At 40.8% G+C, this 18103-nt stretch overlaps 1 protein-coding gene across 3 annotated transcripts in view; it reads left to right on the plus strand.

The window, feature by feature from the left end:
- The window catches only part of MCC (MCC regulator of WNT signaling pathway), a 326867-nt gene that overhangs the window by 167478 nt on the left and 141286 nt on the right, over positions 1-18103 (plus strand). For all 3 annotated transcript variants that reach the window (XM_004376987.2, XM_023731965.1, XM_023731966.1), the window contains exon 2: positions 15927-16040. In XM_004376987.2, coding sequence (XP_004377044.1) covers positions 15927-16040 — 114 coding nt within the window. The remainder of the gene's footprint in view (positions 1-15926; positions 16041-18103) is intronic.

Below are 18103 nucleotides of genomic sequence, written 5' to 3' on the forward strand. Positions count from 1 at the left end.
TACGGGGAGCTACAGCTGCTAACCAAAAGGTCGGCAGTTTGAATCCACCAGCCACTCCTTGGAAACTCTATGGGGCAGTTCTACTCTGTCCTATAGGGTCGCTAGGAGTTGGAATTGACTTGACAGCAATGGGTTTGGTTTTTTCGGAATATGTCCTAGAGCACTGTTGGCGCAGTGGTTAAGAGCTATGGCTGCTAACCGAAATGTCAGCAGTTTTAATCCACTAGTCATTCCTTGGAAATCCTATGGGGCAGTTCTACTCTGTCCTGTGGGGTTGCTATGAGCTGGAATCGACTCAAAAGCAATGGGTTTGGTTTTGGGTTTTCTTTTTTCTGTATATGTCCTGGAGTCCCTGGGTGGCTCAAACAGTTAAGTGCTCCACTGCTAACTGAAAGGTTGGTGGTTTCTTCAAAGAAAGTCCTGGTGATCTACTTCTGAAAGGTCACAGCCATTGAAAACCCTATGGAGTACAGTTATACTCTGACACACATGAGATTGCTATAAGTCAGAATCAACTCCATAGCAACTGGGTTTTTAAATTTATGTCCTGCTTGGTTTTTGATCATTTCTTATCTCAGTGATAAGAGGAGCCAGGAAGGTGGAGGATGCAGATTAGGTGTGAGGCTACTCCAGTTTCCAGGCTGTTTAGGATTAATGTTTTTACCTACCTACCTGCTGGCCCAGCCCGGGTGCAGGAAGCAGCTGATTCAGTTGCACATGTTGAAGGGCAAAATATAGATTACTATGATTGATGTGATCTAGACTTAATGTGATGAGTTACCTTGACTGCTTGATCAGGGCTTGTACATGGAGATAGGATAGTACCCCACCATTGCTTCCAAGGCCCGATTTTATCTTGACGCTTTTTAGCCGGTAAAAGGCATGGTGTGATCATGATAGTTAAGATGACTGTAGTCATTGTGGCTAACTTTCTGCCACTGGCACTGTGGTTGTTATCTACTGGCAGTGTTTCATGTAATCTTCACAACTCTGTATGAGTGGGTATTCTTCCCATTTTACAGGTGAGTAAATTGAGGCTTGGGAAAGTTAAACAGTTTACCCAAGACTGAACTGGTACCCAAGTCTGGTATTTTTGTTCGTTTGTTTTGTTTTTCAGCAAAGCCTATGTACTTTAACCATTAAACTGTTTTTCCTCATTGTTTTTTCTCCCTCTCCTCACACTTCTATTTTCTTCCTTTTTGGGAACAAGGTGATTTGGGTTGGAGTAATATTGCCTGAGAGTCGGATTGGAAAGGAGAGAAGATTCCACCTGAAAATCTTTTCTTCTTTCTACCTAAACACACTGTTCTCTGAAGCAATCAGCAGGGCCCCTGGTGGGAGAGAACACTGAGCAGATTTGAAATGTGTCTACTCTCTCCTGGTATTTTGGATTAGATGTACTAGAGAGCAAAAAGATGCCCCATCAGGCAGCAGCCCCATGGTCAGGAAGCAGTAACCAGGGTCTGCCTGTGCCTTCACTGGAAAATGAGCATAGCATGGCATCAAACATTTTCTAAAGTAATTTTCTTTAAATCAAGTAACGTCTGTTAGAGTATCTTTAAAAATTTGGGAATGCATTTATAAAGGATTGTATTGACTATCTGAAAATAGTCGACACAATTGGCTGACTGTCTTTTGTGCTTTAATTAAAAGTCTGAAAAGATGTGCCTGGAGTTTTGTATACATAAAAAATCCATATATGTGTATGTTTCTGTTAATATGTATGTATGTATATAGATCCCTGAGGGGCACAAACCGTTTGCATGTGACTACTAGTTCAAATGTGCTCACGCAGAACCTGTACATAGACCAAGAGGCAGTCATTCCAACAGAGCAAGGGGATATTTTGTGGTTTAAAATCAAGAAAGATGTGTGTCAGGGTTGTGTCCTCTCACCACGTTTATTCAATCTGTATGCTCAGCAAATAATCTGAGAACCTGGATTGTGCGAAGAACAATGTGGCATCAGGACTGGAGGAAGACCTGCGATATGCCAATGATACAACCTTGCTTGCTGAAAGCGAAGAGGACGTGTAGTACTTAACTGATAAAGATGAAAGACCACAGCCTTCAGTATGGATTATACCTCAACGTAAAGAGGACAGACGTTCTCACAACTGGACCAATAAGCAACATCGTGATAAATGGAGAAAATTTTGAAGTTGTCAAGGATTTCGTTTTACTTGAATCCACAATCAATGCCCGTGGAAGCAGCAGTCAGGAAATCAAACAATGCATTGCATTGGGCAAATCTGCTGCAAAAGACCTCTTTAAAGTGTTAAAAAACAAAGATGTCACTTTGAGGACCAAGGTGTGCCTGACCCAAGCCATGGTATTTTCATTTGCCTCATATGCGTTTGAAAGCTGGACAGTGAATAAGGAAGACTGAAGAAGAATTGATGCCTTTGAATTTTGGTGTTGGTGAAGAATATTGAATATACCATGGACCACCAGAAGAACAAACAAATCTGTCTTGGAAAAAGAACAGCCAGAATGCTCCTTAGAAGCGAAGATGGCGAGACTTTGTCTTACCTACTTTGGACATTTTATCAGGAGAGACCAGTCCCTGGAGAAGGACATCATGCTTGATAAAGTAGAAGGTCAGCGAAAAAGAGGAGAACCCTTAACAAGATGGATTGACACAGTGGCTGCAACAATAGGCTCAAGCATAACAAAGATTGTGAGGATGATGCAGGATCGGGCAGTGTTTTGTTCTGTTGTACATGGGGTCGCTATGAGTCAGAACCAACTGAACGGCACCTAACAACATCTAAAGGCTGGTGGTTCAAACTCACCCAGCGGCACTGCAGAAGACAGGCCTGGCAATCTATTTGCTTCCATAAAGATTACAGCCAAGAAAACCCTACTCTGTAACACATGGGGTTGCCATGAGTCAGAATTGACTCGAAGGCAACGGGTTATGTATGTATATACTCAAATTTAAGTGTTCTGTTGTTTTTCTAAAGAAAAAACATTGTCCTCAATGCAATGAAAATAGGATTCTTCCAAAGTGCTTCACCATTGCTGTAAAAATGCCTTGGCCTTGGCCTTATCTGCAGGGTTTATTGACTGTTTCGCCAATAAAGGTACTTGGTTTCCCTAGAATGGGGAATTCAATACCTCCTAAATTGGATCAATATAAAAATTTATGAACAATGCAGGCCTTGTCAGGGAACTCTCACTCCTGTTCATATAATTCTTTCTAGGAATTTTCTTCCTCAGGGATCACATCAGTACTTAGTGCACGCTAAAATATTCATGTCCTCTGATTAGATGGATTTAATTGTTACATCTTCATCACCTTCATAATGTGTCATTAGGATGCAACCCACCTTGAAGTTTAAGTGTGTGCTGCCGGTTCATTGCAGTGTCTTTATTTTGACTGCTTTTCTTTCCAAATATCCTTGATACCCATGTAATTTCAGTTTTCCTTGAAAATAAAATAACAGCACAAAAAGAATTTATTTATTAGTGAAAAACCTAAGTGGCTTATTTTTCATAGCTAGTATTGTAATATTTACATAATAAAATTTTTAAACGTATATGAAATATTCCACTATTTCGATTTTTAAATGTTTTTACAGTTTAGCATTTAAAGTAACCTCCCGCATGAAATGTTTAATTAACGTAATTAAATGCTTTTAAAGGGTTATTCCCCTAACTCCCCTCATAGGGTATAGAAATAGCTAGGCATTAGTTTTTATCTGATTCCTTTCTGGGATTTGTACCAGCCAAATGGTCTTTTGTTTCTCAAAATGTTGAAAGTTTTAAAGAATTAATACCTCCCCCCTACCCTACACACACAACTTTGCAATTCTGCTTTTCCCTCTTATGAAAAGAACCTTCCGTCTGAGGCCTTAGCTTCTTACCCATTTCTTGAGTATCTACAAGAATCTCAGAAGTTCTGTGATAATTCTTGCAAGGCAGAGGCATGGGGCATGGTAGTTATGAAGCTAGGCTCTGGAGTTAGACCTGGGCTTTCACTCTAGCTCTGCCACTTAACTAGTTTGGCAAGTTAAAAAACCAAACCCATTTCCGTGGAGTCGATTCCAACTTATAGTGAATCTATAGGACAGAGTAGAACTGCCCAACAGGGTTTCCGAGGCTGTAATCTTCATGGAAGCAGACTGCCACATCTTTCTCCGGCAGATGGTTTTAGTTCCCTAAACTTTCAGCTAATGGCCGAGTGCTTAACCCCTGTGCCATCAGAGCTAAGCCTTGCTTTCTACCCCTTTAAACTGGGGATAACAACAGTACTCACCGCATAAGATTGTGTGAAGAATAATTGAGGAAATGCTTGTTATGTGCTTGGTACAGCAGCTAACATGTAGTAAGCATTCGCGTGTTAGCTATTATTATTTCCAGTAAAAATTATGTGACTTATTTTTGGAGGAACATGTTTTGGAATGGGGTGGGAGTGAGTGTCATCTTCAAAGCTGCGATGGTCAGTCTTTAACACATCCTTGAGAGTTGTTGCCCCAACAATTTATTTGAGGCAAGGGAAAAGTTTCTTTAGGTGGGCCCTAGGAGCCCTGGTGGCACAGTGGTTAAGTGCTACGGCTGCTAACCAAAAGGTCAGCAGTTTGAATATCACCAGCTGCTCCTTGGAAACCCTATGGGCAGTTCTAGCCTGTCCTGTAGGGTTGCTGTGAGTTGGACTCAACTTGACAGCAACAGGTTTTTTTTTGGTTTGAGGACGGATGATGTGGTTGCCTTCACAGTTAGCCAGGCTCTGCTCTGTGATTTAACACCATCAGCTGTGTTGGCGGCAGCCTTGGATGTGGTGAATATTTCTTGTGTGGATGGTATTCTAGTGGTGCCATGTTGGAAGACCTTAGAATGCTGTTTTCAACAACTAAATTTCAACTGAGGTTTAAAAAGTAACTCATGGACCACTGACCTTTCAATTAAATTATCAGGTGAAATGAAAAACGAAAAAGCTGCTGCTTTCTGAGTTGATGATCTAGGGCACCAAAAAGTGCTTTGCACATGGTGAGCAATCTTGTAGATGATATTTAATGAGTTTTAAGTTTCTAGGCTATGAGCAGCCTTTCTTTAAACACTACACAGCAGGTGCCCTTAGCTGGAATTCTAGCAGTAAATAGGAATGTTCCAGTCCTGGAAGCCACTGAACAGGCCTGATTGTGTCCATCTGGCAAGGAGCACTACTCTTCTGCCAGGGATTTTGTTCTTTGTGTGTCTGAATTAGAGCACCCGGGGTGTGGGGAGTTGGAGAGGAAGTTAAATGAGGCTGCTTTCTCATGTGCAGATGTCTCCTGCTATTTCTGAGGACAAGGCTGTAATATACGCATTTATTCACTACCCAGGAGCTCTTGAACTGCCATATGGAATAGTAGGAAGCCTCTGGACAGGGAACCAGGAAGTCTGAATTTGATGAGCCTTGTTTCTCTGGGTCTCAGCTTCATTTCTTTAGAACAAGGGAATTGAATTAGACATTCTTGAATTCCTTTGCCAGTGCTAACATATTGTATGATTCTGAGTGTTCTTTCAATTTCTAGGGGAAAGGTCTTTGCTGATCACTTCTGTTTATAATGGAGCTTCGTAAACAGTTGAGATTCAGCAGAACTCAGGGTAGGGCCTGGCCAGGTGACTGTGCCAGGTGTACACACTTACAGGTTTAAAATCAGAGGAGTATTAGCAACCATCTGGTACAAACCCTTCAGGTACAAAGGATAAAAAAAACACAGGAAGATAAAGGGAGGCACTCAGGTTCACACAGAACTAAGCTGACCACCAACCCCAAGCCTTGTCACTGCTACGAGAGGGCTAACCTGCCACTTCATCCCGGCCCTACTTGAGATCACATGGGTGCTACCCATCCATGGAGATCCTAACCCTGCTTCTCCCCATGTACTGACCCTGCCAATGCACATACCTCACCACCTACTGCCACATCCCCCGACCTACCCACATATGTCCCACCAGGCAAGGGAGGGCAGGGGCTATGGAGTTGGAAGTGCCAGCAAGGCACAAAGCATAGAAGATAAGAGCACGGAGTGCCTGTGTGTTCACATCTGTTTTACTGCAGGTGGTCCTTCAATTATGATGACTCCATCGTAAGTCTGTTCTGACATAAGTCCATACTTTTTTTTTTTTTTAACTTTTCATTATTACCCGCTATATGACAGTGTTTTGATCAGTAAATCATAAAATTGAACATCTGAGAACAATAACCCATTGCCGTCGATTCTGACTCATAGCCACCCTATAAGACAGGGTAGAACTGCCCCATAGGGTTTCCAAGGAGCGCCTGGTAGATTTGAACTGCTGACCTTTTGGTAGCAGCAGTAGTTCTTAACCACTGTGCACTGCAACATTGTATGTAGTACAGGTTGTAAGTGCAGTTCAGTATAACTCTAATACTTTGTAAGTCGGGGAATAACTGTATTTATTAGTTTTCTGAATTTGGGCTAATTTATTTTCTTTCTTTTTTTTTTAAATCGTGTATTAGGTAAAAGCTTACATAGGAAATTAGTTTCCCATTCAACAGTTTGTACACAAGTGTTCCATGACATTGATTCCATTCCACACAATGTGCCTGCCCTCTCTACATTTCCATCTTAGGTTCACCGTTTCGTCCTGAATTGCTACCCCTTCTTGCCTTGTCATCTTTGCTTTTGAGCAAATGTTTTGATTTCATATAATAGATTGTTCTAAAGAGCATGTTCCTCTTGGGTGTTGTTTTTTATATTATGGGCCTGTCTATGGTTTGGTTGATGGTTGGTCTCTGGTAATGGCTTCAGTTCCAGTTCAGAAGTGTGTCTTAGGGCCATAGTCTCAGGGTTCCTCCATTCTCTATCAGACCGGTAAGTCTGTTTTTTTTTGTAAATTTGATTTTTTGTTCTGCAGTTCTTCTCCTACTTTGTCCAGGACCCTCTGTTGTGATCCCAGTCAGAAGAGTCTGTATTGGTAGCTGGACACCATGTAGCTCTTCTGGTCTCGGGGTTGTGTAGGCTATGGTTTATGTGGTCAGTTAGTCCTTTGGACTAACTGCTCCTTTGGGTCTTTGATTTTCTTAATTCTCTTTTGCTCCAGATAGTAAAGACAGATAGTTTCATCTTAGATGACCACTTGCAAGCTTTTAAGACCCCAGAAGCTACTCACCAAAGTAGGATGCAGAACTTTGTCTTTATGAACTATGTTGTACCAATTGATGTAGATGTCCCCCGAGTCTATGGTCCTTCTCCTTCGAGCCTAGGAACTTCATCCCGTGAGATGTTTGGTTATGTCTAAGAAGTTGCGCTGACTGTGGACCTTGAGTGCTGTATTGTCTATACTGATATATAAGCAGCACCTACAGTTATGTATGTAGAAATACCCACCACCAGGCCTGTATCTGCAGATGGATGCGTTCGCTTATACCCTCCCACACCTCTTGTCATATCTATCTAGCTATTATCATCCATTCATAAATTAGTGTTTGTTAATACTATTGTTGCAGGATTGTCTATGCTGTAGTAATTACCTTTGTTGCCCTTTGTTCCTGTATTCCTCTCAGTGTCGTCCCATGCCTTGGTCATGTTTTGCTGACTTCCCCCATATTGTGTATGTAAACCTTTTCTTGTTTCTTTATAATAGTGGTCTCATACAATATTTGTCCTTTTGTTACTGACTTATTTCACTCAGCATAATGTCCTCCAGATTCATCCATGTTATGAGATTGATCATTTTTCTTTATCAGTGCACAGTATTCCATTGTGTGTATGTAACACATTTTATTGATCCATTCATCTGTTGATGGGCAATTAAGTTGTTTCCATTTTTTTGTTGTTGTGACTAATGCAACGAACATGGGCATGCATATGTCTATTCGAGTCACTGCTCTTATTTCTTTAGGATATATACCTAGGAGTGGGATTACAGTATATACCTAGGAGCAAGATTGCTGGGTCATATGGTACTTCTATTTCTAGCATTTTTGAGGAAGTGCGCTATCATTTTACATCCCTACCAGCAGTGTATAAGAGTTCCAATCTCTCTATAACCTCTCCAACATTTGTTATTTCCTGTTTTTTTGATTACTGCAAGTAATGTCAGGGTAAGATGGTATCTCGTTATAATTTTGATATGTATCTCTCTAATGGCTAATGAAGGAGCCCTGGTGGCTCAGTGGTTAAAGCTTCTCAGCTGCTAACCTAAAGGTCAGTGGTTTGAACTTATCAGCCACTCTGTGGGAGAGAGATGTGGCAGTCTGCTTCCATAAAGATTTACAGCCTTGGAAACCCTACAGGGCAGTTCTACTGTGTTCTTCAGGGTTGTTATGAGTCAGGATCAACTCAACGGCAGTGGGTTTGGGTTTTATTGGTTTAATAGCTAATGATGGTAAGCGAGCATTTCTTCATCTATTTGTTAGCCATCTGGATGTCTTCTCCGGTGAAGTGTCTGTTTGTATCCTTTGCCCAGTTTTTAATTGGGTCATTTGATCTTTTTGTTGTTGAGGTGTTGAAGTTTTCTATAGATTTTAGGCTTTAGACTCTTGTCAGATATGTCATAGCCAAAATTTTTTCCCAGACTGTACAGTCTCTTTTTACTCTTTCAGAGGTGTCTTTTGATGAGTATAAGTGTTTAATTTTTAGGAAGTCCCATTCATCTAGTTCATCTTCTGTTTGTGCATTTCTAGTTATGTTTGGTATTCTATTTATACCATATATTAAGGCCCCTAGAGTTGTCTCTGTTTTTCTTCCATAATCTTTATAGTTTTAGGTTTTATATTTAGCTCTTTGCTCCATTTTGAGTTCGTTTTTGTGTACGGTGTGAGGTATGGGTCCTGTTTCATTTTTTACAGATGGACATCCAGTTTTTCCAGTACCATTTGTTTGGGCTAATTTCTTCTCCCTTCTCTTTGCCTTGGTTTCCTCCTTTGTCAGGAGGTAATAATACTTATCTCACAGCATTGTGAGATTGAATGCAATACTGTAGCACCTGACGCCCATTAAGTATTCAGTAAATGGTAACTATTAGTATTATTCTATATTACTATTCAAAACCAAAAACCAAACCAGTTGCTACTGAGTCGACTCTGACTCATGGTGACCCCATGTGTGTTAGAGTAGAACTGTGCTCCACAGGGTTTTCAATGGCTGATTTTCCAGAAGTAGATGGCTAGGCCTTTTTTCAGGTTACCTCTGGATGGACTCAAACCTCCAACGTTTCAGCTAGGCAGCTGAGCATGTTAACTGTACCACCCAGGGACTCCATATTACTATCCAATCGCCTGGAATTATCAGACCCTTCCCAGAGGTTGGCATTGGGGTATTGACACTGTCTTTCCTCTGCAGGACTCTGCAGCTGACTGAATTAGGTCAAATGCACAAAGCACCTAGCACAGAACCCACCAAGAGTCTGTGTTAAGTAAATTTAGTTGTACTTGTTTCTTCCCCTTTAATGCAGAAAACAGGTCACTAGGTGAAAGAAGTTGTACTACCCATTGCTATCTCTGTATCTGGAAGGCAAGTGGCTCAGTTAAAAGGACAGAATGAGAGTTCCCATCATCACTGAGTGGGAAAGAAATAGAGGTACTCTGGCAGTGAATGATACAATTTCCATGATCACCTCAGGTAGCTAGAGCAAGTGAAAGAGAAAGAAAGAGAACAAGTGCAGCTTACCTCTCAGCAGAGCAGGGAAGACCAGGTTAGCCATCGGCACCTTCTGGTGCCTAGTGGTACCTGTATCTGGAAGGAGACTCAGGATGCACTTATTCCTCTGTCTCAGGTATGGCTACAGGAGCCTTTAGTCCCTTTGAAGATAGTGCTATTTGAAGAACAGACTAAAGGCCCAGAGAGTTAAGTAAAAACTGAGGGGTGTGGAGCTTGACAGCCTAGATTCAAGTCCTGGGCCCCCCCCACCAAGTGTGGTACTGAGGAAAAGTACTCGTACCCAGCTTTAATGTGCATTTGTACAAATTAGGAAGAATGGCTTCCCCTTAGGCCACAGAGTTGTGGGGAAGATCAAATGAGATGATGCACAGGAGAGAGCCCTATAAACTGGATAGTTCAGGCATGTGTTTGTCATTGTTTTTATTGCTAGTAGCCAAAAGATGGGAAGCACCTTATAACCGTAAATACACAGTGATGCTGCTGGAGGGGCTCATCAGAGTTGTGGGGCTGCTGGGTCAGAAAGGCATCTTAGAAGTGCAGAACCCTTTGTCTCATGGCTGATATGTAACAGGAAAGACGTCTATCCACTTAGTGCAGGAAAAGCTACCAGGAGAGGCTGTCACTGGGGCACTGTTCGCATCTCACCTGGCTCGGGAGGCTGCGTGCCTATCTGTCAGAGGCTGAGTGAGCTTGTCCTTAGAGCCAGTTGAACAGTGAAATTTTAGTCAAGTAATGTTTCATCCAAAAATAATAATTGTTCTGACAGTTACCTTGCAGCTGAATTTCCAGGTGGTTTAGTTTCCTTTGAATACACATTGTAAAATGAATATTGAAGCAGGACTCAAAGCCACCTAGGGAACCTAGTGCCTTTTATCTCCAGAAGTGTGAGGTATGTAGGGATTTATGCCATTCACACATTAAACCCAAATTAGTATAGGAAGTTTCAGGGTCCTAGCTCAACCTTGCTTAGGCCTCATGTTAAAATTTCACAGAGAATTAAGAGCCCTGGCAGTCGGCTCCTTGAGAGAAGTCTTAGGACTTCAGCAAGATTCAACAAAGGAACTCTCTGGCCTCTCAGTTGTGCCCTGATATCGACGAGGGAATACACTTCTCCAAGACAGCACTGTTTCGGTCAACTGCATGTCCCTGTCAACACCTATGATGTGGTCTAGTCTGAGAAGAGAAGGTGTTCAGTTGGTGTTGACTTGAAACGTGGGTAGCAAAGGGGAAACATGCATTTGCTGAGTGCCTCCCTGGCTCCAGACATAGTGTAGTCAGCTTCATAGATGCTGCCTCATTTTGTCTTTACAATAATCCTATAACAAAGTGATTAAATACATTGTCCAAAGACATGCCACCAACAAGTGGCATAAATGAGATTTGAAACCAGGTTTATCTGATTCTGTATAAATCAGGATTAGTTCAGCTTCATTTGCCAGAATAGCTCAAATAATAGTGGTTTATACAATAGAGTTCTGTTTCTTGTTCTCCTGTTACAGAAGTCTGGGGTTAGGCAGTACAAAGTTGTTGAATGAGTCCACAAAGTTATAAGGGACTCATGTACTTTTCATCTCCATAGGATGTGGACCTCATCTTCATGGTGCAAAATGGCTGCTAGAGCTCCAGCCATTATATTAATATACCAGGCAGCAAGGATGGAGGAAAAGAAAAATGATATGACCTCTCTCAAAAAATATTTTTCCAGAATTCCTACACAATATTACTGCTTACATCTCACTGGCCAGAATTTTGTCACATGGCTACACCTTACTGCAGCTGCAAGAGAAACTGGGAACCATGATATGACCAGCTAAAAATCGGGGTTCTGTTCCTGAGGATGAAGAGAAGAAGGGATGTTGAGGAAGATATTAGCACAGACTCCAAATATCATAAATTTTCTTTCTCTTTGGTTAGAGAAACATCTTCTTGATGGTACTTCATTGTTCATATGTCTGAAACTCTGACTTCAATTAGAGGCCATTTCAGAAACCAGAATATGATTAAAGGGATCCCAAAAACTGGTATAAGTGTAATTTTCCTATATGTAGATTCTTGACAATTTTGGTTGCTTTAGTATATCTGCCTTTCCAGGATTTATAACCATTGTGAAAATTACCCAGGAGACACCTATACTTCTTATTTCTTAATGCTTGCTTTGACACAGATTTCTTCATACTACTTATAGTATCACTGACAAACTATCCTTGAATTTGCCAGTTTTTTACCAGAGTTTATGACAGAGTAAGGGGAGTGAAATCTCCAAAGAAGAGAAGTCAAGTCAACTTTTGATTACACCTTTTCCTCACTTATTGACTATCTCATTATCTGACATTTCGCATTTACAACAATAGTAGCAAATCTACTCTCCCACTGTTTTGTGCATTAACAATGTGCATCTGGCAGTAATGAACGCCAAGGTGTGAGGCGAAGAGTTAACACTGGCTGTGATGGTTAAAGTTGTGTGTCAACTTGAATGGGTCATGATTCTCAGTGGTTTGGCAGTTATGTAATGATGTAATTTGGCAGGTATGTAATGATGTAGTCATCCTCCATTTTGTGATCTGATGTGGTCATCCTCCCTTTTCACATAACAACCTGGTCTTTGGAACCTAACCTTGTTGATAAGTGAGGAGAGGGTGTACTGAGTTAGTCATAAGGTGAGAGCACGAGAGCTGCTGAACTGAAAAATCACAGGGAGTGCCTGGCACTCATTCTTGTGGTGAGTACTCAGCTCCTCTCCTGCTCAGTTACCAGGTGGTAAGGGAGTGGTCTGTCTCCTCAGCCAGGTTCTAAGCAACATGGCTTACAACTTGTTGGCAAACTTCCTCCCCTACTCCACCTCTATCACCTCTGCTGATTAATTGTCAGTAGCATTAAGGAATGCGTGTTTATTCCTCCTCATTTCTTAAGTTTATTTTCTATCAGAAGAGCTGATGGACAGGGAAAGATGATGTAGCAAGGAAGGAAAATAACCCTTTACAGTTTTTATTATGCTGCAGTCTACATGTGCAGAAAACAGTCATTTAACTCCATTTTGTTATATCGTTAATACAAAAATAACCTCTTTCTCTTTAAAAAAGCGTATAAAACAAAAAAAAACTTCCCTAAAAAATTTTGAAGCACCCAGAGCCCAGCACTGAAACATTAGAATGCTGTCTTTCCAATTTATTTTTCTATTGTATGTCGTTACTTCTTAAAATAATTTATTTTTGTTGTTGTTGAGAATATACACAACAGAACATAACACCAGTTCAACAATTTCTACATGTACAATTCGGTGACATTGATTACATCCTTTGAGTTGTGCATCCATTCTCACCCTCCTTTTCTGAGTTGTTCCAACTCCATTAACATAAATTCACTGCCCCCCTGAGGTCCCTATCTAATCTTTGGAATTGCTGTTGTCAATTTGATCCCATGTAGATAAAGCTCAAATGAGCACAGTGCTCAAGGCAGACATTCTTTACTAATTAAGTTAAACCCACTGTTTGGTTTTAAGAAGACTTTAAGTGTTGTTTTCGGTTTAAGGTTTAAAGATTATTTCAGGGGAATAGTTTCAGGGATTCATCTAACCTCCATGGCTCCAGAAATTCTGGATTTCACATTTTATTAGTTTTATATAATCAGAATAAAGATGTTTTAAGGAAACATTTCATCCACTTGGAAAAAATGGAAAATTATTGTCAAGTACTATATCCTATAGTGAGAAGAGGGCAGCGGTGGCTTTGGCTTTGGTGCCAAGCTATTCGTGGGACCTTAACTAAAGTCCTTACCTGCAACTGTGGAAGTAGATGAAGGCAAGTACAAAGGGCTTTTTCCCCCACTCAAATGTTTATGATTAATACACATAAGACAATCTGTAAAGCTTATGTAGAATTAGGATGATATCTAGTCCAGATGTTTCTTAAATTGGGCTTCATGGATAGGTTTCAGAGTCTCTGATCACCATTAATTAGATGGAAAACAAGCACTTACCCAGATTTATACTCTTCTCTGGGAGAAAGGCCCATCACACTTCATTCATGAGAGTCTTAAATCTGTGATCTGAAGGTTAAGAACAACTGGTATACTCTCATTGTATGAATAGACATCCTCCATCCAGAGACATGATGTTTCTGGAGATCTGGAGAAATGATGGGCCAAAAGGTAGCATCAGTTCCAAGCCCAGTGCTCTCCCCCATGGCAGTGGCCCATCACAGACCCCTGTGTCACATACTATGTTGGAAATAACTACTCTGTCTTCCCATCTGGCCCTGTTCTCAAAGTCAGTGGTAGTGCATACTGCCTTCTCAGTGAGTTTTCCCCAAATCCTTCCCCAGCCTCTTCAGGTAACCCTTCCCCCAGAAGAGAGGGGAGATATTATGCTGGAAGAAGCAAGCCTAGGCTCACACAGTTGAGATCCTTGTTCCTATTCCTGTATTTCTTAAAGAACATTTCTATTCTCAGTGTATTTTGTCCTTCTCGCCAGAGGTGAGGTGATGAATCTTTTCCCAAGACTTGACATAATCGTAAAACGTGTCATAGTGTCTGACACTGAAGGAAAATCCTCGGATTGACAACTCACAGGCTTAGTGGACAACCCAGCTATCTAAGGAAGTAAATTTGCGTTCTTCTCCACCACACTTAACAACACAGTTTAAAAAATACCATACAATGTGAACACTGTGGTATTTGTGCTGAGAAATCATCACACAAAACGTTATATCTGTAACCCAAAGTGACCTTTTCTGAGCAGCCCCAGCCCTGCATGAGACGGCAAATACTGCTAGATTGCCTGACATTTCCTTTTTTAAATTTCAAACATTCCCGATTTCAATCAGCTATCGATCTGTTGGTTTACAGCACCAATGCAGTTAAGTGAAGTCACATTCACCGCTGTTGTGCTCTAACAAAAACAACTGCTTTTAAACCCCAGTCCCCATCCTATACCACCTCCCCCGCAACTCACGCTAAATGTATCAGCCAACATGCAGTTTGCAGAGGCTGATTGCAGAAAAGAGCATTTTTCAAAACCCGAAATTAAAATCTTCTAAGTCGAATTGTGTACTGTCGTACTGTGTCCAGCTTTAAAGATCAAATTTATTTGCTCACTCTTTACCTTAAATCTCTTTTGACAGAAGCTACAAAAAACATATAAGGAGGGAGAGATTGCTCTGATTCTCCTTGCTCACTGAAATGTAATGTAGGATTCCGCTAGGGAATTGTCTGAGCTCTACCTGGAATTGGCGGAGAAGACAGATGAAAAGTTAGAACTCAGGTCAAAGAAAGTTTAATAGTGGTGTTTCTCTGGGATCAGCGTGTTGACCAGGTCCCACAGGTAAGCCCATCCATCAGTCTGAAAAGCCACAGAAGACTTTATAGATTTCTGTTGTGTGGCTGAAGCTCAGCATTCACAACTTGAAAGTTGAACAGGTTAAGATTCTGGAAGTGCATGATTCCCTTGTTAATCTATTGAAGAACATTCTTCCTAGCTCCAGTTAACCTGAGAGAGTTGGGTGGGGAAAGAGATCTGGATGGGTCCTTGGTTTGTCTTCTCATATCATAATTTATTAGAGTTCTGGTTCTGCTCCTGGGAGATGGCCTGGTAGCACATAAGAAGCATCTGTCCAATCAATCTCCCACCAGCCGTTCTGCAGGAGAAAGGTAACAGTCTGCTTCTGTAAAGATTTACAACCTTGGAAACCCCATGGAGCAGCTCTACTCTGCCCTATAGGGTCGCTGTAAGTTGGGATCGACAGCAGTGAGTTTGGTTTTTTTGGTTTTGGTCCAATCAAAAAAGACTGTTTTGAAAAATGAGCCCTCTGATTTCTTTATTAATAGTCAGCTCCTTGGTCTGTCTGTTGTACACACAGCAATTTGGGTAAATAAATTTCAAAGCTATAAGGGGTGCCCTATTCAACTTTCATATTATCCGAACGTAAAGCTGATTTTCATTGATCTTATGCTGAGAGTCATGCAGCCCGACACCAACTCTTAATACCCTCTTTATCGAATAACTCAGGGAAAGTGCTTGGAATGAGGAGCTTTGCTTTGTCTTCTGATTTTTCCATCGAAAATTAGATCCCACTGCCCACACATAGCAGTGTTCTCCATGTTACATTTAGGGTGACCATTTAACGTAGCTTGCCTGGAACACGATTTATGCCCATTATCCTCTGAAATTAATAGCACCTACTTTTGCTCAAAAAAGTGTCCCGTTTTGGATGATACATTATTTTCTATGATCACCCTAATTACAGGGAATAAAGGAAAGGAAATGAGTTTCTGCTGAAGCAGTCTAACCTTGTGCTCCTTTTCTCTGTCTCCACAGCTCCATTTGGCAGCCCTGGCATCACTAAAGGGAGACATAGTGGAGCTTAATAAGCGTCTGCAGCAGACGGAGCGGGAACGGGACCTTCTGGAAAAGAAATTGGCCAAGGCACAGGTGAGGCTATGAACTTGTTTTGTTTTTAAATTTTTTTATTTTAAGACCAAACATAGACACCGAAATTCCCTCGAAAGAAATGTACAGCTTAATGAGCAAACACTCTCATAAACAACCACCCAGGTCAAGGAATAGAACTTGCCACCACCCCAAAATCTTCCCTATGTGCCCCACCCCAAACTTCACACTTTACCTCCCCAAAAAGGAACCACTACCCTGACTTTTATAGTAATTGCTTCCTTGTGTTTCTTTACAGTTTATCACTCATATCTGCATCCCTAGACAGTATAGTTTAGTCTTGCCCGTTTTAAAAATATGTATTTCCTTTAAATCTCTTAATGTACAGGGTTTTCCTCCATTTCTTTGTTTTGTTTATAATTTATCTGTTAAAACCTGGCCATTTGACATACGGGGTTTCCCATAGTCTGTATGTTGCTGACTGTACACTCGTGGTGCATTTCAATATGTTCCTCTGTCCCCTGTATTTCCTGCAAATTGGCAACTTTATCCAGAGGCTCAATCAGATTCATATCCAATCCTTTTGGCAAGATGGTAGATAGCATCTGTTTTTTCACTGGAGGCATATAGGGTCTAGTTGTGTCTCTCTTTGTGATGTTAACAGTTGTTGATACTCAATGCTTTGGTTTTTTAGATGTTGCAAAATCATAATATTTTAATTCTGTCATATCTTTTCCAGTTATTAGTTGGAATGCTTTTATGGAAACATTTCCCATCATCTACTATTTGTTTAAACAATGATACAGTTCATAGAGGAAAGGCAGGCTAAATGCTTGATTCTTCTCTGTTACTTAACACTTTTCAAAATAGCAAACTGATTCCCCATTATCCTCTGAATGCACTTGCTTATTTTTAAAATATGATTATGAATTATGGATTTAAACATATTTTGGTTTTACTCCATTGCAATTATTTTCTTTTTAGAATCCTAAAGTGTCCTATCTTTGGCCAGTGGGAGCCTCTTCAAGTTGGCTCCTGAGTCATTTTACATGAGCCTGGCAATTATTCTAGGCTCATCTGCCCCAGACCTAGAATTGCCTGTTATCCAACAAGCCCTGGTTTCTTTCAGCAGGAAATGGTATTTCAATACTACAATCTGGGTGCCAAGGATACTTATTGCTAGTAACTTGGTCATTGTTTTTAGGACTCTTTGGTAGACAGAGCTAGGAAATTATCTGTCTATAGCTATTTGTCTATCTATTCATTCATAAAATTTAAAATAAAATACCTTAGAAGTTCATACTAATACTTCCAGTTCAAATTCAGGACTACAAGGTGTTTTACTTAACTACTTCCCTATTATATCTGTATCTCCTTTATTTCTACTGAGAATCGAATCCTGGTTGTTAAAGTTACAGTTGTTGTTGTAGGCGCCGCAAGTCAGTTCCGACTCATAGCAACCCTATATACAACAGAACAAAACACTGCCCGATCCTGCGCCATCGTCATAATCATTGTTATGCTTGAGCCCATTTTTGCAGCCACTGTGTCAGTCCATCTCGTTGAGGGTCTTCCTCTTTTTCACTGACCCTGTATTTACCAAGCATGATGTCCTTCTCCAGGGACTAGTCCCTCCTGATAACATGTCCAAAGTATGTGAGACGTAGTCTTGACATACTGTACTTCTTCCAAGACAGATTTGTTCGCTCTTTTGGCAGTCCGTGGTATACTCAATATTCTTTGCCAGCACCATAACTCAAAGTCGTCAGTTCTTCTTCAGTCTTTCTTATTCGTTGTCCAGCTTTTGCATGCATGTGAGGCGATTGAAAACACCGTAGCTTGGGTCAGGTGCACGTTAGTCTTCAAGGTGACATCTTTGCTTTTTAATACTTTAAAGAGGTCTTTTGCAGCATATTTACCCAATGCAATGCATTGTTTGTTTTCTTGACTGCTGCTTCCAAGGGTGTTGATAGTGGATCCAAGTAAAATGAAATCCTTGACAACTTCAGAGGATGATAGAATATCTCAACAATTATTCATTTACTTTATCCCACATTATATACAATCTCAGAATCACAATGTTAATATTAACACAACCAATATAG

This window comes from Trichechus manatus, unplaced genomic scaffold, assembly GCF_000243295.1.
Source record: "Trichechus manatus latirostris isolate Lorelei unplaced genomic scaffold, TriManLat1.0 scaffold00047, whole genome shotgun sequence".
NCBI lineage: Eukaryota > Metazoa > Chordata > Mammalia > Sirenia > Trichechidae > Trichechus > Trichechus manatus.